The sequence below is a fragment of the Hesperophylax consimilis genome, chromosome 1 (assembly GCF_061612785.1).
Source record: "Hesperophylax consimilis isolate HC1 chromosome 1, BYU_Hcon_1.0, whole genome shotgun sequence".
Classification (NCBI taxonomy): domain Eukaryota; kingdom Metazoa; phylum Arthropoda; class Insecta; order Trichoptera; family Limnephilidae; genus Hesperophylax; species Hesperophylax consimilis.
Window position 1 is genome coordinate 17175143 of NC_142836.1, and position 26942 is coordinate 17202084.

Here is a 26942-nt window from a genome sequence, read left to right on the forward strand (position 1 = left end):
AAGTTGACACGTTTTTTTCTTATAAGGTAATCTCTCATGTTTCCATTTGTTTCGACAATTATATTGTGGGACTTATTTCTTTTGTTGTCGGTGATAGCTTTCACATGAAATATATCAGGATTTTGCTCTGTCATTATTTTAATGTCATCATTTTGGAGACTTAAGTCTGTTAAAAATTCTTCTTTTGTGTAATTTGTTTGTATTCCTTTGAATATTACACACGGTTTTTTTCTTTGTATTTCTTCTGCCGTAATGTCTTTTTTTGATATTTTGTTTATTTCATTTTTCAGTTTGGTTGCATCTTCTTTTTTAGGGCAAGTTATAATTAATCTGTTGTTAGTTATTTTTTTCATGCTGTTTACTCCGATGCCCAGAGCAGATATTTTAATTTTATTTTGTATTGTTTCCTTAAGTTGGTCTTGATTTTGGTTCGTATTTAATGATGTTACTATAATTGGAAAGTTTTTTTCTTCAATCTCTTCTTGGTGATAGTTGGTTTTTACTGCTGACGCGTACGTTACTCTTTCATTTTTCGTTTTAAGCATTTCCTTCAGCATTGTATTTTTTTCTTTCAGTTTTGCTAGGTCTATCGCCATATGCGAAATATTTTCCATAATAGAGCAAATTTTTTTCGAGATTTCTATTTTTGTTTCTTTTGTGATTCTTGATTCATCGAATAATGCGGTCATTTCAGCAATTTCTTTCTTAGCTTTGGATATGTAGTCATGCGGATCAACTTCTTCCTCCATCGCAACGTTTTATTTATCCTGTTTTGTATTCGGGTCTCAACGTGTTAGTGCGACTAACGTACAGTTACACGCGTCCGTTGCCTGCCAGGTTGTACAAACAATGTGTGCAGAATTGTTATTGCTGTTAAAAATCAGCTCAGTTTATTTTAGTTTATTAGTAAGGTTTTTACATACACGGTTGTTTAACAATCGCATACTATTTAAACTACGTTCATTAGTAAGGCTGTAATCCGGATATAAAATATCTATCTGTGAGTAACTTTACGAATATTCTGTGAAAAACTTTAAAATGCATGAAGATACCTGTCTATAAATTAGATACGTGTCTGGAAGTAAAAATGTAGGTATATGTATACTAATACCTCCCAATCACGCAATTCCTCCAATATTTATAAAATAGTCATACTAAAATAAAATGGTAAAAATAAAAATAGACAAACTTTTGAGGAAGGTTAGGAATATCATAATGGTGTTCCGGGATGCTTCTGTTGGCATTAGAGTCCCTCTGCTTCAACAGGAAGGGCGGGTACTCGTAGCAGGCCGGTGGTCCCCCGGTCAGAGTCATCTCCTGCTGCAGGGAGATGGACTTCTTATCCGGCTCTTGGTAGAACTCGGGATGGAAATCGGCTGGAACCAACAAAACAGGAGTTGCTATATTTTTTCTCCAGCTGCTGCGCTTTTACTGTGTCTCGTATAGTGATGATTTTATTTTGTTTTGTTCAAATACCTATCATTATTTATTTACAATCCGTAAGCTTGGTCAAAAAATAGTAAATATATTGTTTTATCAATGATAGGTCAGATCTGATATTATATCTAATTCTTTATGCACGAGAAAGCTTTTTTCCATAATATAAACTCATTTCAAGCTTGTATTTCTGTCTTATTAATTATTTATATTCAAATCACGAATTAATTCTCATAGTCACTTCTTTGATATAAAATTCGATTTGATTGTCGTTACCGATGTAGCCACACAAAATCCGGGTTAAGATGGTTTTATATTGAAACATTTTTGTCATTATATATTTTTTAAATTTACTTAGAAGAAACAGGAATTGAAAAAACAAGACCGACGCCAGTGTCATTTGTTTTATGATTCAAATTTTCATTGTAGTTGATAGTGAATTTCGTGAAAAGTCGATTAAATTGTGCAAATTTTATCCCAAAGTTGAGTAGTGTCTTGTGTTGAATGTATACAGAGTTATTGTTGTAAAAAATTAAGATTAATGGTGATTGTCTAAGGCAGAGGTTCCCAAACTTTTTTGCCCCGTAGACCACTTGCCAAATATATTTTTTTCCGTAGACCCCCTGCCTGCCCAATATTGAATTTTCCTAAAACTATTAACGTTCCATGTGATAATCCTGTCCAACAACCGGGTGGCGGTATAGTTCCTCTGTCTTTCGCTTATTCCGATCAGTTCTTCTTGTCATATGATATCCGATTCTTCAACATTCCACTTCCACAGTCAAAATGTCCTCAAACTTAGTTTTGAAGTCTGTGTGAACTACATTTAAATGTTGAACGTCATTATTACCCTGGACGTTTTTCAAAAACAAATTGGGAATCTACGAAAATTCGCGGCTTCCGATTTGCAATGTTTTGCTTGAATATATTAATACTTACGAGAAAAGGAATGTATAATTTTATTTATATACATCATGAAACAATTTTACCAAATATAAAAAAATACAAATATCAATTAAGTAATTTCTCAGTATTGCATAAACTGTGTCATTTGTGTTAGGTGTATTGTGTCATCTACGGAACTCCTAAATGTCGACTTAAGGTAAATGGGGTCCGCTCGTATGTACCCCCATTTGCATCTCGTGGACCCCCAAATTTTTTTCTCGCCGACATAGACCCCCAGTAAGCCGATATCGACCCCTGGGGGGTCTTTATAGACCACTTTGGGAACCTCTGGTCTAAGGTGTACACCAAAGTGAAACGGAATCTTCAATAAACATTCTGGTCTCAAAAGAAAACAAACATCATCATCAGGTAAAGGGTTTTCTTTCCTCTTTCCTCAGTTTCCTTGTAATAATAACACAATCGATTGATCTTTTCTTTTCATTTAGATACAGTCCATTTAAAACACCGATCGGGTATCAAACAAAAATCTTGGTGGTTGAGTTTGAGTCAAGCTTATTGCTCATACAAAACAAATCTTTTAGGTTAACAAATAATTAGCTATTTTAGGTGAAATATATTTAATGTTTCGCATTTTTGTTGTTTGTTTTTGGGGTGTTATGCCGTGTTGCGCTAACTCCTTCTTTAGCCGACGTTTCGGACAGCGTTGAAGTGTCCATCATCAGGGCAGATCCGGTAGATCCGAAAATGCTTTTGGCCGTGAAAATCTAAAAACTTACAATGTTTCGCATGTTAATTACACTTACCAGTCCTGGCTTTATTGTAAAGCGAACGATCTCGATCCTTCCTCGTGAAGAAGTGGTACGCAAAGCCGGCAACAAGTAGAAACACGAGTACTGCGACTGCCAGCCCGATGTACAGCGCCGTGTTGGAGCCTGCAAGTAATCACACAAATAACGCATTTAGCAAGTCTTTCACAACTCAAGAAAAATAACAAAACAAGATGGGGAACAGTTGGGAAGTAGTTGTTCTATGGTCCCGCCGCTGATAGTTCCGTTGTAACTTCTCTTTACCTTACTTGTGAAGGAGAGGTAGGTAGATTTTCCAATATTGAAACAATTTTATTTACCATTTTTTGTGTACTGTTACATTAAAGGAGCTTTACGAAGCAAGGGATCAGTAAAATTATCTTGAATAACTTTGCCATTTAACTCGATAATTAATAATAACCGAAAATTGGTATGTATAATAATTGTCGAGGCCTGTGAATAGGTTCAAACTTGTGAAATAAATTAATTTATATTGCGCAATTTTTTGAAGGTTCACGAACTGAGATTTACACTTCATAAACTAGCCTGTTAAAATATAATAATAATCTACAGACATATCAAAATCAAATTTTGAGAAATGTTGTATTAACCAAATAATAAAATACCTGGAAGAAAACAAATTAATCTCGGACAAACAATATGGATTTAGAGAAAAAAGAAGCACAAAAGAAGCTTTAGCTAGTACAATAGATTATATACATAGCAACTTAGATCAAGGGTTTAAATGCATAGCGATATATTTAGATTTGGCTAAAGCCTTTGATTCAATATGCCACAAAACACTTTTTAAAAAATTAGAAAATATGGGTATCAAAGACAAAGAACTACAACTATTAAAAAGTTACATGAGCGACAGAACACAACAAGTCAAAATTAATAACTATACTAGCAAACCACTACCGATTACACACGGAGTTCCACAAGGAAGCATACTAGGGCCAGTTCTTTTCATAATTTACATAAATGAACTTTGCAGCATGGAAATAGATGGAGAAATAATTAGTTACGCAGACGACACAGTTTTACTATTTAAATCTAAGGACTGGAATAAGGTTTATAACATAGCGAATCTAGGAATCACGCAAGTGAAAAAATGGTTGGACTCAAATACACTCACACTAAACATATCGAAAACAAAATTCACAACGTACAGCATAACTAAAACAGGACAGCCAAAAAACAATACAAACATCATAAAAATACACGAATGCATAAACACCAACATCTGCGATTGCCCCCCTCTAGAAAAAACAGAACAAATAAAGTATCTAGGAATCGTAATTGACCATAATCTTAGATGGACACATCACATCAAACAAATCACAAATAGACTCCTCAGAACAATACACATTTTCCTAAACATAAGAAACATATATAAAATAAAACAATTGAAAACAATATATTATGCACTATGCCAATCAATAATAGAATATGGAATAATTGCTTGGGGAGGAGCAACAAACGCAGCTATCGCTCAAATAGAAATCGCACAGAAAACGATATTAAAGGTAATACTCAAAAAACATAAACTAACCGACACAGACCAAATATTTAAAAGCTGTGACGTACTTGATATACGCCAATTATATGTTAAAACACTACTAAACTACATTTTCGACCAAAAAAACAAACCCCAACAAACACAAAATATCACTAATAGACCGGTCAGACAAGCGTACAAAGAAAACATAAAAACTCCGACGGTAAACACTACCTTTGGACAAAGACACCATAAATACCACGCTATTAAAGCATTCAACAGTCTTCCACTTGAAACAAAAATTGAGGAAAATAAAAATAAATTCAAACACAAAATAAAAAAAATGGATTAAAGAACAAAAAGACAATATTACCAAAATTCTATAACATAAAAGAATAAAACATATACACGCAACACACAAAAAGATATAAAACACGCAACACGCACAAACACATATATCATTATAAATACCGATTTACATTCTCTTTTGATATTTTTCTTTTATTTTTAATATTTATTTTTATTTTAAATTTATCTTTATTTTAATGTTGTTTTTCTTTTATTTTTAAATGTATAAATTCTTAAATTATAAAATGGGGGCCTCAGCACGGGTAAACAACCCAATGAGGCCAACATTACTAAATTGAAATATGAAATATTGTAAAAAAAAAATGTATCAACAATAAAAAATAAAAAAAATGTGACACATTATTGATTGAGAATAGCAAAGTCCTGTTTTAACTCGACCGTTTGACCTTTCATCTGTCTGTATAGCTTATTACACGTTACATTTCTGGTTTCGAAAATCTGCTGCAACCACTTCATTATTCAACCAAGCATGTTTTATCAAATAATTATAAGCAATAATTTTATCATCAGAAGGCACGGGTTCAATTCCCGTTGGCAGCATTTATTTTTACTCGGGAGATTTTTTCAATTTGTATTGATATATCAGGCGACTAATTATTGCTTATAATTATTTGTTATCCTTTACGCTATGCATAAAACCTTGTATTATAAAATAAGCTTGTTTTATGTTTAAATTTTTTTATTATTTATTATGGTTAAAAAATTATAAGTTATTCGCTTTCTAACTAACTAAAAAAATAAAAGCTACATAATATTAATGAATTTAACAATAATTATTTTATACAGTGTAACCGTTATTAAACGTAATATCTTAACTTAACAATTATTCTAATTAAAGTACATTACAGTTTTGTTCACTAATCTTAAGATCGAACAGTTTAAAAATAAATAAATAATTTTTTCGATTCTCCGTTTTCGGGAAGGAGATTGTAAATGTGTCCTCATGGCCTATGCTTCTCTAACCACTTTCAGTATTTCCTTTATTAGTGTACAATTTATTATATTGTCTTGTGACGTTTTCACAAATGCTGTGTTCGTATGTATAAATCCGTTTTGCATTTTGTGGTTTAAATACGTATGTACGATAAAAAGGCATATGTGCGATTAAAAGACATACTTACGATTAAAAGGCACGTGTGCTATTAAAAGGCGTATGTGCCATCAAAAGGCATATGTACGATTAAAAGGCATATGTGCGATTAAAAGGCACATGTACGATTAAAAGGCATAAGTACGATTAAAAGGCATATGTGGGATTAGAAGGCATATGTGCGATAAAAGGGCATTGAGCTTTTCAATATTATTGTACCCAGCTGCCTAAAGTAAGTTTGAAAAAAGAATTATTACTAAGATAGTGACGTTTCTTTAGACAAATTATACGATTCCTGGAGAAAAAAAAATGCGACCTATAATATATTATTTATAATTAAGAAGGTAGGTATTTAAGTATTTACTTACAAATCTTAAGATTACAGATGAAATTTTGATTTTGATTTATATATGGGAGAATATTAGAAACATATTTTTTTGGACGCGAAGTGTTCTATTCACAGAACTACTGGTATTTATATTATATTTGAAAGGGCATAATGTTCTACAATTCTTGGAATTCATATTTTACAGAAGAAGTCATTGACATTGTAATTATAAAAAGTAATATATTTTTGTAAGTTTCGTTGATCAATAAGCCCCTCCTTATAAAAGAAAACCCATCCACTCTTCCAAATTAGTGATTATCTGAAAGTTTAATCTCGACCCTGAACATGAAAATCTCTACGTTAAAAGCTGAACGACTGGCCGAGGGTGACTGCACAGTGCACAGTGCACATTGCACAGAGCACGGAGCTAAGTACATCGCGACCCGCTGCAGCGTTCAGACAGCTTGTGAGATAACTGCGAGCTATTCTGGAATAGGATGAATGAGTTTTGAAATCCACATCTTCTTTTATAGCCCGCGAGCAGTGTACAGTGTAGAGGGCTGGAGTGCATAGTGTCAGTGAGTGTATAGATGTATTGCCCTCGGTGTAGCCCCACAGCCCATCGAGTCATGATGTCGAATGTCACACAAAGACGTGCACAGCGCATAATGCGCCTTCACTTTATTATTATATTTAGACGCATTCCGTGCACGAATTCAATTTCAGTTGAACGCGGTAATGTAGAGTAGAAGCAGTTTATTCAATTTAATAATGGCGGCTTTTTAAAAAAAGTCGAGGGAATTTATTCGGCGGGTGCCTTAAAAGTAGAATTAAAATACATCTTTCATGACTTTGCTACGACAATCAGTGAAGAAAGAGAAAAGGAAAATCGTCCGTTTAACTTTAAAATTAAATTAAAAAAGCATTTAAAATTTATTTGTTTTACACCGTAAACTATGGTTCATGGGGGTGAGGCATGTTTAAGTCTTGCCGGCGGATGCGTCTCCCCACCTACTGCGCGTTGGGCCGTATCGGGAGAGGCCGGTCTACGAAGACCTTTTGACCTCTCCTTCCGAATTCTCTGGACCCATCGCCTTGCACCACAGTAAGAGGGATATATCCATATGTCCGCTAGTCCTTGACACACTGACCCTCAGATTCCTAACCACCCCTCATACTATTTCCTTTCCAGTACTTCCTCTCCTTCGTTTCCTTACAAATACCCTCCACACAGTACACCCAAAGATGACATAGATCCTGAGGGAAATTATTTTCCTCACGACCTCCTGTGCTGAGCTGAAGTAAAAATAATAAAAAACTAAACATACTTTTCAACAGATATTATTTACTGTGCAAATTTAAATAATAATTTTTTTATTAATTTTATTTTAGTAATTTCTACATTTAAGGTTACAAATTACTAATCAATTGTTACATGCATTTATACTATATTTTCTCCTGCTTGATGTGGTTCCTACACAACATCTTGAACCTTCCAATTGGTGCAGACTTTAAGTTTTCCGGCAGCGCATTATAGTACTTCATCCCTTTATATAGTATACTATTCTGAGCCTTGTCCTTTTATGGTAGCCTGATTTCATTGCACGTCCTTGTTTTATGTTTGTGTATGTCCTTGTTGAATACAATTTTATTTGATAAATATTTGGGTAACAGGTTGTTTACTATTTTATGTACAAATATCATCGTGTTCAAGGTTATGAAAATATTATCATCCCAAAAAAGGAGTTATTATGTGCCTACAATGGATGCTAGTTATTAGGTGAAAAAAAGTAGTTATTATGTGCCTATAATGGATGTTAGTTATTAGGTGCCTACAGTGAATACTAGTTATTAGGTGCCTACAATGGATACTAGTTATTAGGTGCCTACAGTGAATACTAGTTATTAGGTGCCTACAGTGAATACTAGTTATTAGGTGCCTACAGTGAATACTAGTTATTAGGTGCCTACAATGGATACTAGTTATTAAGTGCCTACAATGGATACTAGTTATTAGGTGCCTACAGTGAATACTTGTTATTAAGTGCCTACAATGGATACTTGTTATTAGGTGCCTACAGTGAATACTAGTTATTAGGTGCCTACAATGGATACTAGTTATTAGGTGCCTACAGTGGATACTAGTTATTAGGTGTCCACAATGGATACTAGTTATTAGGTGCCTACAATGGATACTAGTTATTAGGTGCCTACAATGGATACTAGTTATTAGGTGCCTACAGTGAATACTAGTTATTAGGTGCCTACAATGGATACTAGTTATTAAGTGCCTACAATGGATACTAGTTATTAGGTGCCTACAGTGAATACTAGTTATTAAGTGCCTACAATGGATACTAGTTATTAGCTGCCTACAGTGAATACTAGTTATTAGGTGCCTACAATGGATACTAGTTATTAGGTGCCTACAGTGGATACTAGTTATTAGGTGTCCACAATGGATACTAGTTATTAGGTGCCTACAATGGATACTAGTTATTAGGTGCCTACAATGGATACTAGTTATTAGGTGCCTACAGTGAATACTAGTTATTAGGTGCCTACAGTGAATACTAGTTATTAGGTGCCTACAGTGGATACTAGTTATTAGGTGTCCACAATGGATACTAGTTATTAGGTGCCTACAATGGATACTAGTTATTAGGTGCCTACAATGGATACTAGTTATTAGGTGCCTACAGTGAATACTAGTTATTAGGTGCCTACAGTGAATACTAGTTATTAGGTGCCTACAGTGAATACTAGTTATTAGGTGCCTACAGTGGATACTAGTTATTAGGTGTCCACAATGGATACTAGTTATTAGGTGCCTACAATGGATACTAGTTATTAGGTGCCTACAATGGATACTAGTTATTAGGTGCCTACAGTGAATACTAGTTATTAGGTGCCTACAGTGAATACTAGTTATTAGGTGCCTACAGTGGATACTAGTTATTAGGTGTCCACAATGGATACTAGTTATTAGGTGCCTACAATGGATACTAGTTATTAGGTGCCTACAGTGAATACTAGTTATTAGGTGCCTACAATGGATACTAGTTATTAGGTGCCTACAGTGAATACTAGTTATTAGGTGCCTACAATGGATACTAGTTATTAGGTGCCTACAGTAGATTCTAGTTATTAGGTGCCCACAATGGATACTAGTTATTAGGTGCCTACATTGAATACTAGTTATTAGGTGCCTACAATGGATTCTAGTTATTAGGTGCCCACAATGGATACTAGTTATTAGGTGCCTACATTGAATACTAGTTATTAGGTGCCTACAATGGATACTAGTTATTAGGTGCCTACAGTGGATACTAGTTATTAGGTGCCTACAGTGGATACTAGTTATTAGGTGCCTACAGTGGATACTAGTTATTAGGTGCCTACAGTGGATACTAGTTATTAGGTGCCTACAGTGGATACTAGTTATTAGGTGCCTACAGTGGATACTAGTTATTAGGTGTATACAGTGGATACTAGTTATTAGGTGCCTACAACGGATACTTTGTTTTTTAAACTTTAAAAAGATATTTGAACTTGGAAATTAAATTAACGATGATGTCCATCACAAAATGTTTCTATCCCAAGAAGAATTTAATAACAAGAACAAATTTGTGAACAATTACCGAAATAAGGGTCTCGTCTTTAGTATTTTTTTGTATTCATCCGTGACCTCTGTTCAAGCACATAGAATATAGCTACGGCGCTGTTTACTTCCATACGTAAATCATTTTAAAGCTTTAAACACAGTCGAAAATGGTATTTAAACTTGAAAGAGGAAACCTCGAGGCTTTTGAGCCTGTGTGATGGCGGCCAAAAAATATGACAGCGGCCCTTAAAATTAGTTTATGTAATGGGGCATTATTCCCAACTTGGGGTTATAATATTACCTACACAGCCTGCATATTATATAAACACGGAGCAGGGCGGGGGAGGGTGTGTGATAAATAGGCTGGATTCTTTCACTTTACATGAAAATATTTCGTCATTGTGCCGTAGGAATTCTCCACGTGACCAAAAAGTAGATCAAAGCATTTTCCGCTAACGTTTGCGTACAAAGTTTTTGTTGGAATATCTCTAAATTCTGAAATTACGATCGCGCTTATAAGGCTCGGTTGATGTCTTTTTCAGTTTGACAAATTAGGATTCCTACAAGATTCGCGAACGTTAACTAGGAACCTTTTTTGTGAAAAATATCGCTCTTAAGAAAATATTTCTGTTTAGATATAGGTACCTACCAACAATGGTATGCATTTTGCTTTATCGCTTAAAGTAAACGAAGGCTTAATTTAGATAAATCTAATTAAAGATTGTAATGGAGAAAAGTTAAGGCTATCACAACGGTAAATAATTCGATTGTATTCCGACATCTACTTTTAAATAGCAGGTACGTTCGTTCGTCTTATTATTGAATATTATGCTTCAATCTTTTTAATATTTAATTGTTTATGTCACGTAATTGTCCAGGAAACACCGTGACGCAGATTTAAAAATTACTCGTGAGTAAATGTGAAATTGCTCGAATGACTTGAAGAGACCTTCATTCTCATCCTTTGAATAACGCAACAATGTCCTGTTTTGCAAGAATTGTAATAATTTTGTTAGACGTGCTTCTTTCTCATTACCTGACTTTCAATAATTGAATATACATCGTTGTCGAGATAAATGTGTCTGACTGTTGAGGTATTTTTATGAAACATTATATTTGAAAATGTATCGTACATTTTAAAATCTGGTATAATAATTTTTAATGAGTGACGTCTCGAGCAATAAAACTGAAATCTTATTTATGATAACCGCAAAGCTTGAAGAATCGTAAAAAATATTATTCCAGTAACTTTAGATATGTACCCAAAAGAATTCACAGCTTTTGACTGACTAATAAAATTATTTTGTTAGTATTATTTTCGAGAAGTGTAAAGTAACTTTTTTTTCAGTACCTCCATACCATCATCAGGACAGTTATTAAAGAAAAAAGTACATATACATATTAATAAGGTTTACAATTTACAATGACAATATTTAATACTACTCTTCCAGAGAAGCATTAGCTTGTGGTTGGAAGAGGAGTGTACATTATATTATTGTAGATATTACGTTATGCATTTTACGCAGAATCAAGAGAAGTACGAAAAAAAAATATATATTGTAAGTAAAATGTACTACTAGTAGCTATAATATATATTTATTGCATCTCACTATACATAAAAAACTTTTTTTTCACCTAAAAAGAATAGGAATAAAGACCATTATTATTATTATTATTTGTATTAATATGTATATTTGAAGAAGAAGTTGCTTCTTAAGTAGAATATTTTTGTAGAAAAGGGTTCTTCCTTGGTATGTATAGTAATTTTGTGCAAAGGAAGTATTTAATTTTGGACATGGAAAAATGTATTTAAGTCGAGAACGGTTTACAGTTAGAAATTGGTACTTTTCTTTTTCTTTTATGATTTGAATTAATGAATTTTAAGATCTTTAAAAGAAAATACTGTAACATGAATTTAACTTACATAGTATTCAAAGATTTATTTGTATATTTACCTGTACAAAAATTATTTTCGAGATAGAGGTTTCCACTTGGAATTCCAACAGTGTCCTAAATATGATTTTGCATTCCAAAAATGTGGACTTACGTATGTACCTATATACAAGGAATGCAAAGAGACGTCGTAAACTGAGATTGTCGCCATGTTGGGCAATTTCCCCCGGTTCAGTTGTAAAGACGCCTTAAGTACTATTCAAGCACCTAAAGTGTCCCCTCTCGGCGCCAACTCACGAAAAGGACAAGAATGTTTGTAAGAACGATTGAATCTGTTGAAGATATGTTGACGAATTTTTGGTGTGTTGCCTTCCGGCTGCAGTTGTGGACGTGTGGAATGCTAGAATCAGATTTCCAAGGGAGCCTTGAGTCGATCATCCGCTCGGCTGGCGGAAACTTTCGACAGGAATGTGCACTTTTATCCCGGGAAGGTGGTAGCCGAGCGCAGTGGGGTCGAGTGTTAAATACCATCCCCTAATAAGGACCCGTCACGGCGCGGGCGCAGGGGCGAGGGTGTCAGATGCTGCCAGATAGCCGGCTTCTTCTCACAAGTAAGTGATATCTTTGCTAGGGTAGGACTGTACCTTCTCTCTAGGTAGTCTCTAGAGGTGTTAATGCCAGCTAAAACTAAGTACTTTTTCATTTAACAGTATACATAATACATACGATACTATTCCTGGTGGGGTGATTTCAGCATCAATTATCCATTAACTCCGAAATCAAAAGCTTTCTCTTGAGAGATTTATTTTCTTATTCGTCATGAAAACTTATTCCCTTCGCGTGTTTTACAACTCGCTGGGTGGTCGGAGAGAAATTTATCATTAGCTTGTGCCCGTGAAAACTTTTTCTCGAAAGTTAATAATCAAATTAAATTTGTGAATAAATTATAATATAAACCCTCTTTTATATAATTCTCTTAATAATATTTTTCGTCGGCTGTATGACCATACGGTCGTTCGGCGTTCGACTATAAATTTTAATACGTGAATGTTTTTAGGCCATTCCGCCGTAAAGGTATCTCTAATGGTATACGTTTAGGAAAATATATATTTTTATGAAATAAAAACCCATTCGCGTTCGATTTCCAAGCACGGTATAAAAAAGGAATAAGTAATATGAATAAGTAAGCACCTGCTGGGTATGTTAGTTTATTTCTAAAAATAATAAAGTTTTTTTAAAAAGGTAACTTATAGGTACGAACTTTTCAGAAAGTTCAGAAGTTTTTCACCTTTGATTTTTGTGTTATTTCATATATTCATAATATATGAAATGCCACAATATAGTCTCAAACCGCTTAACATTCACGGGAATTTAATATATCAATAATAAATAAAAACACAAATTTCGATTGTTTGCGCGTCCTCTTGTTCTCTCTTAGTTCCATGAACTCAAATTTGCTTTGAATTAGAGTGGGATTTTTTTCAAAATTGGAAAGCGATAAAGTACCTACATATTTTTTTTTTAAAAGAAATACAAACATTCCCGGGTTACGAATAACCTGACAATATTTGAAAATCTCCTACTACCACCACAGTAAGCTGAAAATGTTGCTTGTGTTGTGATGGAGGACTTAGCTGGCCGAGGAATTGAACACACTACGCCTGAGTGGGACCCAAGCGCGATGTCAACTCGGCCACCGACCGGTCAAAATGAAATAAAATTTTTTAAGAAAATGATTTTCTTGCGTATTTTCAAAATTGGCACTGATTGTTCAAGAATTAACCCTTTCCTTACCAGAGTTCTTCTGGAGGAACACGAAGGAAAAAAAATTATTTCTCTTGATTTGACGAACCAAATAGCCCCGTATTTTGCATATCGCTTGAGGAAGATATTGCTTATAAGGAATAGAACAAATGTCGTACTGGAAACACATAATATTACTGTTATTTTGAATTAAAAACGCATGTTTTGCAGCTTTTAACGGTTTGACATTTCTCGGATTTCAACATTATTTTAAAGGTAAGATATCGCATATTTCTGTTGAAAATAATTATTATACTGTATATACATGTCTAATCTGATATGTAAATATGATTTCCATTCAAAAACATTGGTTTTTCATTTGGTTTTCGGTAATAACATTCATGTTCCTGAGCTGGCACTTTGGTCGTTCGTGGATGTTTTTCATAGAAATCTTTCTTTGGCCTTTAATATTATTTTACTTGTTTTTATTTGATTCTTTCAAGGTATATTAATTTATTTTATTATTTTTCGGTAGGCTTTAACTTATTTTATTCATTTTTATAGATGGAGCATCGTGGTTTGACACATGAGGAGATCACCGTGATGCTGGAAGGAGATATTTCCGACGTGGAGTTGGAGTTGGAAGATGAAGATGAAGAGGGCTGGTCAGTTGAATATTTCCTGGATGCTGCAGAGGAAATTAATGTGGAGGCATTGAGCCAAGCTCTTGGAATGGATGTGGAAGTCCATGTCAGTACTTTTGTCATTATTTCTTATTGTTATATTACAGCGATTATTGCGTTTGAAGTAGATTTAAATATGAACAAATTTGGGTTTTAAATGAAACCATAAAGTATAATTTTTTTATTATAGAATTTGGAAGAGAGGCAGCAGCCAGTGGAAGACGAGCCAGAGTCCTGCACCGTGCTGCAAGGACAACCCAGTGAAGCCTCAGATTCCCATGGACGGAGAACCGATCTACGGTGGATCAAGAAAGATGTCGATCATGTGGACTCCTACTGGGATGTTACTTTCTCAAAGCCACCACTGGATATATCTGCTCTAAAATATTTTTATGTTTCATAGATGAAAATATTATAAAAAATATTGTTGAGCATACAAATTTGTATTCAGTTCAAGAAAATAGCACCAGCGTCAACACCACATCATGATGGGTATCCTTAAGTATCCGGCATTCCACCTTTACTGTGCCAATGATACGAGGTTCTCTCTCATCGTTGATGTCATGCCTAGAAATCGTTTCACTAAGTTACGCTGGTGTCTTCATTTAAATGACAATAGCTCGTTGATTCCAAGAGGACAAGAGGGTTACGACAAATTATTTAAAATAAGGCCGATGGTTAATGCCCTCCTTGAAAATATGGCCAAGATCGAACCTGAGGAATTCAATTCTGTAGACGAGCTCATGATACCGTTCAAAGGGAGAAGTAATTTGAAACAATATATTAAAAACAAGCCACACAATTGGGGCATCAAAGTCTTCTCCCGAGCGGGAGCCAGTGGGCTCGTCTATGATTTTGAAATTTACATGGGCAAAAGCACGAATGTCGGTGTGTGTCTCCAAAGAGAAAGAAATTGTTTTCTTTTATTTCACCACTAATATTTTTTGTTCTATTTGTTTTTCTTACGTTAATTTAGGGTAATGGTCCGTTTTTAAAAATGAATATTTATTTTGATTATTTCTTTTTTACTAAAATTATTTAAGCATAATATTAAATTGCAATTTAATATGCTTTCCTTTACAGATTAATAGAATTGATTTTTGTGTATTTATTTTCTATTTAAACAATTAAAAACACTTTAAAATTATGTATGCTCCTTGAACTACCCGTTCTTTGACTAACACCCCCTAAGCCCCAATGTTCTTCCTCAGGAACATGAAATATTTCGAAAACTGTATGGAAAAAAAAATTTTTTTTTTGGTAAAAATATTGAAAAAAATTACAGAACTCAATAATGTAGACAAACATTTTTTTCGTTGGCTGGAAAAAGTCTGGTATTGAAAGGGTTAAGACCATCGCGTGATTAACCTAGGCAAAAAAATTTTTGAAGGCATTTTAATTAAAAAATTTATTCGGTTGTTTTTTTACTATTTCACACACCTTCCTAACATGATATTGTTTTATTTTACAATTTCACACACCTACCTAATATGATTTTGATATGATATAAAAATTCCAGAAACACATTTTATATTGTTTTATCGCATTTTTGTCGAGCATGAAAATGCATCTCAAAATTAAATAGATTTCCGTTCTATTATTACAAGAAGCTTATACACAATAATTATGCAAGGTATTACCCATTGTACGGGAAAGTAGTAACTTTTAACTGAAGCGTACTTTGTTTGCAGAATAATGTTCGTCGTACTTTGTTTGCAGAATAAAGATTATTTGTATTTTGTAAGCGGAATCGACGTCTCCGGAGTTATTCCTCAGCGAGTTGTATTGCGCGTTGACACAATGCAGTTAGGAAATGGAAAAGTGCATTGAATGTGCAGCTTCCGATGTCTTAGAAGCTTTTATTGTAGGATTGGTAGATGCTTTCCAATTTACAACGTTTTTAAATTCCAGCTAAAAGGTTTGTGAAGGTTCTTAATATTTGCTTATAAAACACGCTGTTTGTGATGTCCATTGATTAAACTTTATTTTTTTAGCAATATTGTGTATTTAAGTTTTAACACTCTTAATAGGTAGCTACTTTAATATTTCTGCAAAAATCTTAATCACATCAATTTTAATTTCAGGGCCAAAAATTTTTTTGGAAGGAATATTAAATGCCCACAACATACCGCAATTAGGGTCGCGGTATTCTCAGCAGTTAGGACTCGGTATTCACATAAAACAAGAATTTATTCATCCACATAGCTGAATTCATACATATTTTTTATCCACATAGCTGAAAATGAACGTACTTTTATCCACATAGCTGAATATGTAAATATTATTATCCACATAACCGAATATATACATGTTTTTATCCACATAGCTAAATATTTACATATTTTTATACACATAGCTGAAGATATACATATTTTTATCCACATAACTGAATATGTACATATTTTTATCCAAATAGCTGAAGATATACATATTTTTATCCAAATAGCTGAATATGTACACATTTTTATCCACGTAGCTGAATGTGTACATATTTTTAATTGGTCCAAAATTGAATGAACATATTTTTATCCACATAGCTGAATATGTAAATATTTTTATCCACATAACCGAATATATACATGTTTTTATCAACATAGCTGAATATTTACATATTTTTATACACATAGCTGAAGTTATACATATTTTTATCCACATAACTGAATATGTACATATTTTTATCCGAATAGCTGAATATGTACACATTTTTATCCACGTAGCTGAATGTGTACATATTTTTATTTGGTCCAAAATTTTTGAACAGTTATTAGACTACTTTGTACAAATAATATGACGAATACATTTACCAAGTGGCGTTAACCCAATAAAAGGAACGCGATCAAACAACCGTTTATATCTGCGTCGATCTACATAATGCTATGTATAAAAAAGCTCTTCCGGGGCGGGATACAAAGTGAAAAAAAAGTTTTCAATATAAATATCAATGTATTCCAACTCCACCCCTGTTATAATCCCGAACTCGAGATGCAACCACGTAAATACACCCCTGGTCCCATTCAGCCACGCGCGATCTCCAACTGAAAATGTCAGTGCTAAAATATACCTACAAACGTCTGCCTATGACGAATATACTCGTACACACGTAAAAGTCCATACACGTACATTCAAGCTCATCTATATACGTATACACGTCTTTTTTTACTAACTTGAACACATTTTACAAGTTTTATCACAGGTAGGGAGCTAAATTATTCAGGATTATCTGTCTTAAGACTTCTGTTTTAGAGAGTGCTTAGGCTTTTGCTCGTGTTTTGCATACCATGCATTATACATACAAAGTTTTTCGCTTCCGCAGTAGTTCGTCATTTGCGTTTTCGGAATAACGTGCGTAGTGGCGGGCCGAACATAAATTCGCAATATTGGTTGAATTTCGGCCGATGGTTTTTTTCTCTCTATATTAATTCATGAGATTTCGCATGTTTAATTATGCATTATTAATGGTTAACCAAAATTAATTACACGATTATGATAATCGAATAATTGTATATCTAACGTGCCAACAGGATAATGTTGACGTGTGCTACCCTATTTCCCGTTGCATCTACGAATTGAGTTCGCGCAGTCACGTTTTAAATGCGTCAAAAATATTGTCAATTGCAGGACACCGTATTGACAAAGTAAATATACTCAAATATTCATTTCATATCTGACCGTTTAGTGGCCGAATTGTGAAAAGCTTTGGGTTCCCTGCCGTCGCTGATTAAATTCTTTGCTAACCAAGTCCGCCGCCATTGCATAAGCAACGTTTTACGTATATGATGATGATAGTAGGGAGACTTTTAATATTGTAATGTTATTCGTAACCTAGAATGCTTTCTTTATATAAAAAAAAAACATATGTGAAAAATCAGCAAATAAAAAAAGTTTTTTTTTAATAAGCCATTTTTTTCTAATAATGGACGTATGTATATAATAATATACATTTTTTATTTTTTATTAAAACACAAATAACATTGTATACATCACTTTATTTCGATACAAAATCTCAACATGTTTCATGAACCAAGTTCACTTCATCAGGAGCACAAGTATACTAAAGTTATAATTAAAATTTGGTCTAGAAAGAAGAGGTAGAAGGAGCGGGGAGGGGTAAGAGTGGGGGAGGGTTATTCAAAGTAGGAATTAATAATTTAATTTTGAAATCCTAGAAATAAGAAAACACGTGAATATGAAAGCAGATATTATTAATAAACAAAAAATTTTTATAAACCCCATTTTAAATATTTTCCCAATTACCCGGTCTTTCCCGTCTAATGACATTTTAATTCCTACTTTGAATAACCCTCCCCCACTCTTACCCCTCCCCGCTCCTTCTACCTCTTCTTTCTAGACCAAATTTTAATTATAACTTTAGTATACTTGTGCTCCTGATGAAGTGAACTTGGTTCATGAAACATGTTGAGATTTTGTATCGAAATAAAGTGATGTATACAATGTTATTTGTGTTTTAATAAAAAAAAAAAAAAAAAAATAAATAATGCCATCACAAAGTGAAAAGCAGTTAGAAGAAGTTTTCTTCGAAAAATTATACATTTTTTGTTTGACTTAGGATTGAATCTTCTTCCCTAGGGACTGGAATCAACCGCGCTAACATCTGAGCGAAATCCCGTGTATTAACTGTTGCAGTGACATTAAATTTCTATATACGTCCGCGAGTGTATGCATGATTGCCATCAACATAATTTGATAGAATGCATTGTCATCGACAACGAGTCTATCTCCTGAGTATCAGCTCGATCAGATCTCGGAAAGTGAGTTAATTTCCACGTCGAAGATTAGCATTCATTCAATTACGAAAACAAAATCGAAATTAAAATATATGTATTTGAAAGAGTTCTCAGCGCCACTCGTGAACTGATGAATACGCTAACCGGGCGCCTGTTTTTAACCTTGTGCTTTTATGTATGAAAAAAAAATTATTCCATATTTTTGTATTAAAAATACAAATAAAGGTCTTTACATATTATTATTATTAGTACACTCTAATTAAACAGCTGCTTTTATTTAAATTTATTTAAGCAAGCAGGAGATTGTTACAGATATAAATTTTCTCGAAGTACGAGTATATTGGATAAATTCACATTTTCCTTCCACCTCTCGAATGCCTACAACAATTCAACATATGCGCGTTGATGCGTGGTGTTCGCTAATTAATTCCACTCTACGCATTATTTCCAAGATAACATCTACACGGGCCGTTCACACGAACGTGGAAATTCTTCTTTATCTCGTTTCCAAGTGTTGCGATCAGGCCGCTGAAGGGGGGCGCACACCGGCAGTGCGAGTACGGCAGCAGTACGGGTTGTGTGGCACATGGGCGGCTGTTCACTGTTCCATGCTGGGTGGGTACCTATACCTACACGAGGTGGTAAGGGAATCTCAAGAGCGGATTCCGGCCCGGGCGGGATTTATGTAATGTCTGCGGGAGACAGTGAGAGGCGGTCCATCCGTGTGCTGCCCCCTTTACCCCACCAGCCAGGGACGATACCTACACTCGTTTATAAAACTTGGAAATCTAAATTTAAATCATTTTGTACCTAGGTATACTTCATTTAAATGAAACTTTGTGTGACCGTCCAGAATACTTGAGAATTAGGAAGTAATAAAAAAGATCAATACTTGAACTTGAACCTACATAAAACTGATAAACGCAACCTATCTACGAAAAAAATATTTTTATCCGTTTTATGGCCTACTTTTTACCAAAGAAAACTCCAAGTATTTGTAGGACGTATTAGAAAAGTTGTAGGAACACACATGTTATGAGGATAATATAGGATTTATGAGGAGTCTATACGGGTTATTATTTCAGAGCATTTTGTCCAATATTCCGATAACCAAAAGCTTCCATGAAATTAATCCTACTTTGTAGGTTCTTAAAAATATTTTTTTTTGTATATAGATAAGTATTTACTAAAACATTGGAATATTATTATTATTATAATTGTTTATTTTTGAATTTCGGCTCCTGTCACGGTTATCGTCTGACATATTGTCCGTCGCTCAGTCCCTACATCCAGTATTTTCAAATTAATATCAAATCATAATTACATAATACACAAACACAAACAACAGTTCATAAATTCAGTAGAGTAGTTAGTATTATGCGTTGGATATCAATCACAGCGATACTATCCCAGCCCTGGACCTGGCAGCACTGAAGTACTGTAGTGTCGGCCGCTTGTCCGTCTAGCACCGGAATGGCACGGCCATGGCACCAGCGCGGCATCACCGCCACGGCACGGCACCGGCACGGGCTAGGGGCAGAATGCCGCCGAGGATTCGCCTCAGCTATTTCCAATATAGCGGAGGACGGTGTAATGTCTAATGTATGCTAATTCTCCCCCCGAGACGGAGCCTTAAACCTGTGAATTATTGATGAAGATGATCATACGCTTTACGTCTTCTGTGTTTACTGACAATATCTATTTATCTCCTGAGAAAATAATAGTGAATTCTATTGAATTAAGGTTCTTTGACTTTTTCTGTGTAAATGGTAATTTAAAGGATTGTCGGGAAAATATATTGCGCAAAAATCGATGTAAGAAGAAGTCGGGGATGCCGCAGGAAGAAATGGCAAAATATAAATGTACATCAAAATATATATGTACATCAAAATATATATGTACATCAAAATATATATGTACATCAAAATTAAGCATATTCAAAATATCAACCTCTATTAATAGGAATTATTTATTTTAGCAATCTACTTTTAAATTTAAAAATAATCCGAATTATTCGTAATTATAAACTTTAATTGAATAATTACCTATCAAGAGTCCATATTTTTTTATTATTTTAAAAAATCTTCTTTTCTGTTATCGATAAGTTTTGTGTTTTTCTTACATATTTTCTTTTATTGTTATTAACCTTTAATGTTCTATTAATTACATCACTTTATTATTTGAGCATGAATTCTCTCACTAAATACGAGAACCTTGTCTCTTTATGACGAAGAGAAAGTTATATTATTTTGTCTTTATCACAGTGTAATAATTTGTATTTTTTTTTGCAAAACATACGTATATCAAATAAAATAAAAAAGAAGATAACAAAATAATAAGAATATAACAAACATGGGTTGTGCGCAAAGATAATGCTTTGTGGCAATTCATCTTGTGTATAAATCGCGAAAAATAACGTGATGAATCCATAATTTTATAAGCTTTTTTATTCAGGGTACAATCAACGTTAATTATTTTATGCGGCCCATCAATAATTATAAGTTCTTCTAACTCAGCAAACTTATTTTGTGGCACCATTTTAATTAAAAATTAATAAAATACTTCGTTTTAACCACTTTTATTGTTTATTACCAACATGTTTCATGAGCAACGCTCACTTCTTCAGGGTTTTTATTAAAAACCCTGAAGAAGTGAGCGTTGCTCATGAAACATGTTGGTAATAAACAATAAAAGTGGTTAAAACGAAGTATTTTATTAATTTTTAATAATTATAAGAATCGACATCACATCAGACAGACTACATAAAAAAGAAAAAAAATACAAATAAATTATGTTCATATAAACCAAAAATAAAATTGACATGTGTATCATTTTTTCTGTATTCACTTCTCTCATTATAAGGCCGCCACATTTGTTTTCCGCAATGGACATGGGATGAATCATTTGTACCATTAAAAATATCTCATCTAATACACCCATATAAATACAAAAGCACCATATTCCATTTTCACTATAATCGTAAAAATGCGTTTTCTTATTTTTCACACTGAAACTTGGCAGCGGAACAACTAGGCATAAAATTTACTATTCGTTCGCATATAAATTTCAATCATAAAGCCGATTCTCATTCCGATAGTGCAGAACTTAAGAGTTATATAAACTGTGGTGGTGTTAAGAAGGGTAGAAGGCAAGAGGGAAGAGGAGAGAACAAAGTTATAGGAATTATGGATGTTGCAAACTTTAATCTCAGATTAACTCGCGGGACCGAGTTACGAGGATTCAGGATGAGAGCAGTTTCGATTGGAGCACGACTTTCAATCTTCAGGCAGCTGTAAACGATGATAAGGAGTCACTCAATCGTGGAAAGTTATCGCTTATTCAAAACTGCGTTGAATATTCAATCAAATTTTAGAAAATAACCTATCCATTCAAATAAAAAAATATTAACCTGATATACAAAAATCTCATCATTGTCGCTGTAGACACAGTCAAAAAGTTTTATTTATTTTTTTGTTAACTCTCTCTGTGAACCTGCGTCTTAACAAGTACAGAATTTCCATCTCCCGCCAATGTTTTAAAGATTCATCTATTGAGATAGAAGAATTCATCAAACGAATATCCCATTTTTGCAGAAGTTAAGGCGATGCATCACGTCGTATAACATTTGGAATCGGGACACTAACAATAACATTCCTTGCGTGGATAGCGATAAGGTTTAAATTCCCGCTTAACACCAGTCTTGATTTATGAAAGAAAAAAACATATTTTTTTATGTAGTTCAGGCACAAATATTTAAATGTTTTACTATCATATACTCAACATATATTTTCCACAATATTCAATAAAACCGTAACCAAAAATTGGTTCGTAAGAGGGAGATTTTGATCTTTAAAGCAGTTTTTATAGGCCAATATGTGTTATAGGTACTCTAAGTATTTAATTAAATCATTCAAAATATTTCCAAGCGGTCAAATGTTGAAACCAAAAACACATGATATTGGATTACTACGTAGTGCTTCGCCTTAAATATTTATTGTTCAGTTATGCTTCAAAATACACGAGTTACGTCATAAATAAGGCATATACCTAATTAATCAATTCTGCCAAATCACTCCCTTTTTTGGATTAGGACAATTGTGCATTATTTTCAGTGTATTTAATCAGTTTTTGTCATCGATGAGTAATCACTGAACTTTTAACACTGGAACATCAATGTTATTGGCGCTGGGCGGCGTTAGCACTATTAGGGTTATACGTTAATGCTAATGTAGGGAAGGCTTTTAGGATTACGCGACGCCACTGGGAGCCATTTGCATGTGATTCATATTCAGGGAGTATTCCATATTGATTTTAAATCTATTTTAGACTGATGTTTCTATTTTAACGTATAATCCTGTGTTTATTAAAAGTTTTTTGGGTTTTATTTTCATAAAGTTTCATTAAATCATCGTTTGTACAGACAAAATTTTACATGTTTTTTTAAGGGACAAAAGTTTTCCTTGGATTATTCATTAAAAACCGCACGTAGAAAAATTAGTATCGTTAATTTATTACAAATTTCTTCAAATTTAATTATTTATTTATTATTTTAAACGCCCTGCTGGGCTTTTACATGATACATATTTAACATCATTTATTGCATAATACAGTGACAACAGAAGATTTTTTATTATTAAAACATCTACAAAAAATAACAATTTTTTTTAGGTTCACAACATATCTACAAGAAAACAACAAATATAAGCAAACGCTCTTTAAGTATGCTACATAAAAATGTCATTCAGGTATCTCTTGAACACAGGCAAACTTATAATAAATATGTCGATATTTGAGGTGAATTTGTTTCCAAGTGTGTGAAAGCGAGAAATAGGTGCATATATGTGGTAGTTGGTACTGAAGTTATTGTTGCAGAATAATATATTTTGCCCAGTTGCTCGAGTAGGTACTCTAAGTACTAAGCGAGAAATATGTGCATATATGTGGTAGTTGGTACTGAAGTTATTGTTGCAGAATAATATATTTTGCCCAGTTGCTCGAGTAGGTACTCTAAAATCTATAAGTTGCAGGAGTTCACAACAGTCTAGATTGGAGTGAATAATCTTAAATAGGTCATTTATTTTTCTTCTATTTTATAGGGAATGTATTTTAAGTGTATTTAGTAAAAATGTGTAGTTTATGTGTTGAATAAGTATTAAATTATTCGTTATTCGGTTTAAAAGAGGATTGCAGGCCCTTAAAGAATTTTTTTAATTTTTTTATTGAAGTGAAACTTCTTTAGGCGCGTAATGAATTTTCGGGGACGGAGTAAAACCGAGTCACGATCGAAACGAAAATGCGGGTACCCCCACCACCGATTAAAGTTCATTTGATCTAGTCAAAGTTTTGAAGTAACATATAAATGCTTCTTAGCTCATCCCGACAACTGGCGTTGGTGGTGTAATGGTCAGCATAGTTGCCTTCCAAGCAGTTGATCCGAGTTCGATTCTCGGCCATCGCACATTATTTTTTTGTTTTTAACGCCTTTTTCATTCAATATCTTATTTTTTAGTAGGTCAGAACATTTTTTAAAAGAAAATAATATTGCAAAATAATAAAAACACTTATCTCACTGTGATAAAACATTACTCCGCTAGAGCGCGCTTTGCGTTATTGTGTTGGATTAAAATTATTATCTAATCCGTATATTATGATAATTGTATTACATTTATTTAATTAATTAATTTATTTTGATAATATGTAATAATTTTCAAAGTTTTGAAGTAACATATAAATGCTTCTTAGCTCATCCCGACAACTGGCGTTGGTGGTGTAATGGTCAGCATAGTTGCCTTCCAAGCAGTTGATCCGAGTTCGATTCTCGGCCATCGCACATTATTTTTTTGTTTTTAACGCCTTTTTCATTCAATATCTTATTTTTTAGTAGGTCAGAACATTTTTTAAAAGAAAATAATATTGCAAAATAATAAAAACACTTATCTCACTGTGATAAAACATTACTCCGCTAGAGCGCGCTTTGCGTTATTGTGTTGGATTAAAATTATTATCTAATCCGTATATTATGATAATTGTATTACATTTATTTAATTAATTTATTGAAGTGAAACTTCTTTAGGCGCGTAATGGATTTTCGGGGACGGAGTAAAACCGAGTCAGGATCGACACGAAAATGCGGGTACCCCCACCACCGCTCACCGTTCACTGTCCCTCTCTCACCATATGCGCTTGTTGAGGTGGGGGAGCCGCTCACGAACGTTCTCTCTCTTCTCTTCTTTCCTCTCTCTCAGACACCAGCGAACTGCGCCACGCCAAGCATCAGCTGCTTGGTTAGTATACTGCGTCGTGAGTGTAATACGAGTGAAATACGTAATTGATTGTGGTTCATACGGTTAATTTGAAAATAGAGAGAGAGGAATAAATTAAATTTGAAAATAGAGAGAGAGGAATACTAGAAGTTTCACTTCTGTCTTGCGTAGGCTTGACACACCCACTTTTTTTTTATTCAGTGAATTTTATGAATTACAATTTTTGTGTACTTAATAACTCCCACACTAGGCTTATGCCCGTGTTGTGGTAGTCATAATGCTATAAATTACAATAAAACCATATGTTGTAGTAAGAAAAAATAAAACATAATATAGAAGAAAAAAAAACATATTTAAGGAAAATATAAAACAAAATATATGTTTTTTATACATGCAAATATACATACATACACATATATAGATGCTCAGATATATATACATATACATACATACATAGACATACATAAATGCATACATAAATACATTCACATATAAAAAAAATATATATATATATATAAAATATATATATATATATTCACATACATATACATACATACACATACATACATACATGCATATATAAATACATTCATACACATCTATATATGAACACACAATTGAACACATGTTCATAAAAAACGATATATTTTCGCATTTCATCATTATACATTATCAAGGCAAAAGCAGGTGCGTGAGCACGTGTTCCGATATATTACGATTTGACTAAAAATTTTATAAATTTTTAATAAAGCGGGAATATTATTTTTTCTCCGCGCAAATGCATTCTGGCCTAGTATATTATTATTATGCTTATATTAAGATGATTTTTGCTCTACAAAATTTTGATAATATCCGCGCTAATGGGCCCTTACTATATTTTTAGATGCATATTATTGTAATGAAATAATTGTTGCAAGAGAATGCACGTAACCAATATTGTGGTTAGGTTGTTATAATGTACATGATTACCAGAACATTAGGATGTACCCAATTTACGACTTAAATTCTAAATAAACTAAGCTTACGAACGCTTAAATGTGAAAATCCCTTGAATATGAAAACGTTCCATCACTTTTTTTTCAAAAAGGTAACCAGGCAAAAGAGATTCGGATAAACACAAATCAAAAGCACACTCGTGTTTGCAATATTTCTTCTCTAACAATGTAATTTTCAAGTCAAAGCCGTTGGAAGGAATTTTCCTCTTTTTTAAAATGTGAATTGAGTGACATTCTGAATGAGACGTATAGTGAAAGGGAAGGGAAAGAAGAGAGAAACGGGAAAATACAGGGGAATAAAGGGAAGAGACGTGACAAAATAAAGAATAGAACAGAACAGTAAGACGAAACGCGGGGCAAACAAATGAGAATTTGATCTGAAAAACGTGATTTTATAGGGAAATGTTCCAGACACGTAAAAACAGATTTAAAACGAGTGGAATGGAATGAGTGATTGCTTTCAACACAATGAAGTTAAGGTCGTTATATTCTTTGCAAATTAGAAAAGCGAACAAAACAAATCATTTTAACAACACAAATTTTGACGTTGAAAAGTATTAATTAGTTTGGCCACCAAGA

At 33.5% G+C, this 26942-nt stretch overlaps 1 protein-coding gene across 2 annotated transcripts in view; it reads right to left on the reverse strand.

The window, feature by feature from the left end:
- The window catches only part of LOC149426370 (netrin receptor UNC5B-like), a 198370-nt gene that overhangs the window by 18084 nt on the left and 153344 nt on the right, over positions 1 to 26942 (reverse strand). For both annotated transcript variants that reach the window (XM_089650888.1, XM_089650880.1), the window contains 2 exons: positions 3147 to 3275; positions 1190 to 1376 (listed from right to left, as the gene is read on the reverse strand). In XM_089650888.1, the coding sequence (XP_089507014.1) occupies positions 1190 to 1376; positions 3147 to 3275 (316 nt within the window). The remainder of the gene's footprint in view (positions 1 to 1189; positions 1377 to 3146; positions 3276 to 26942) is intronic.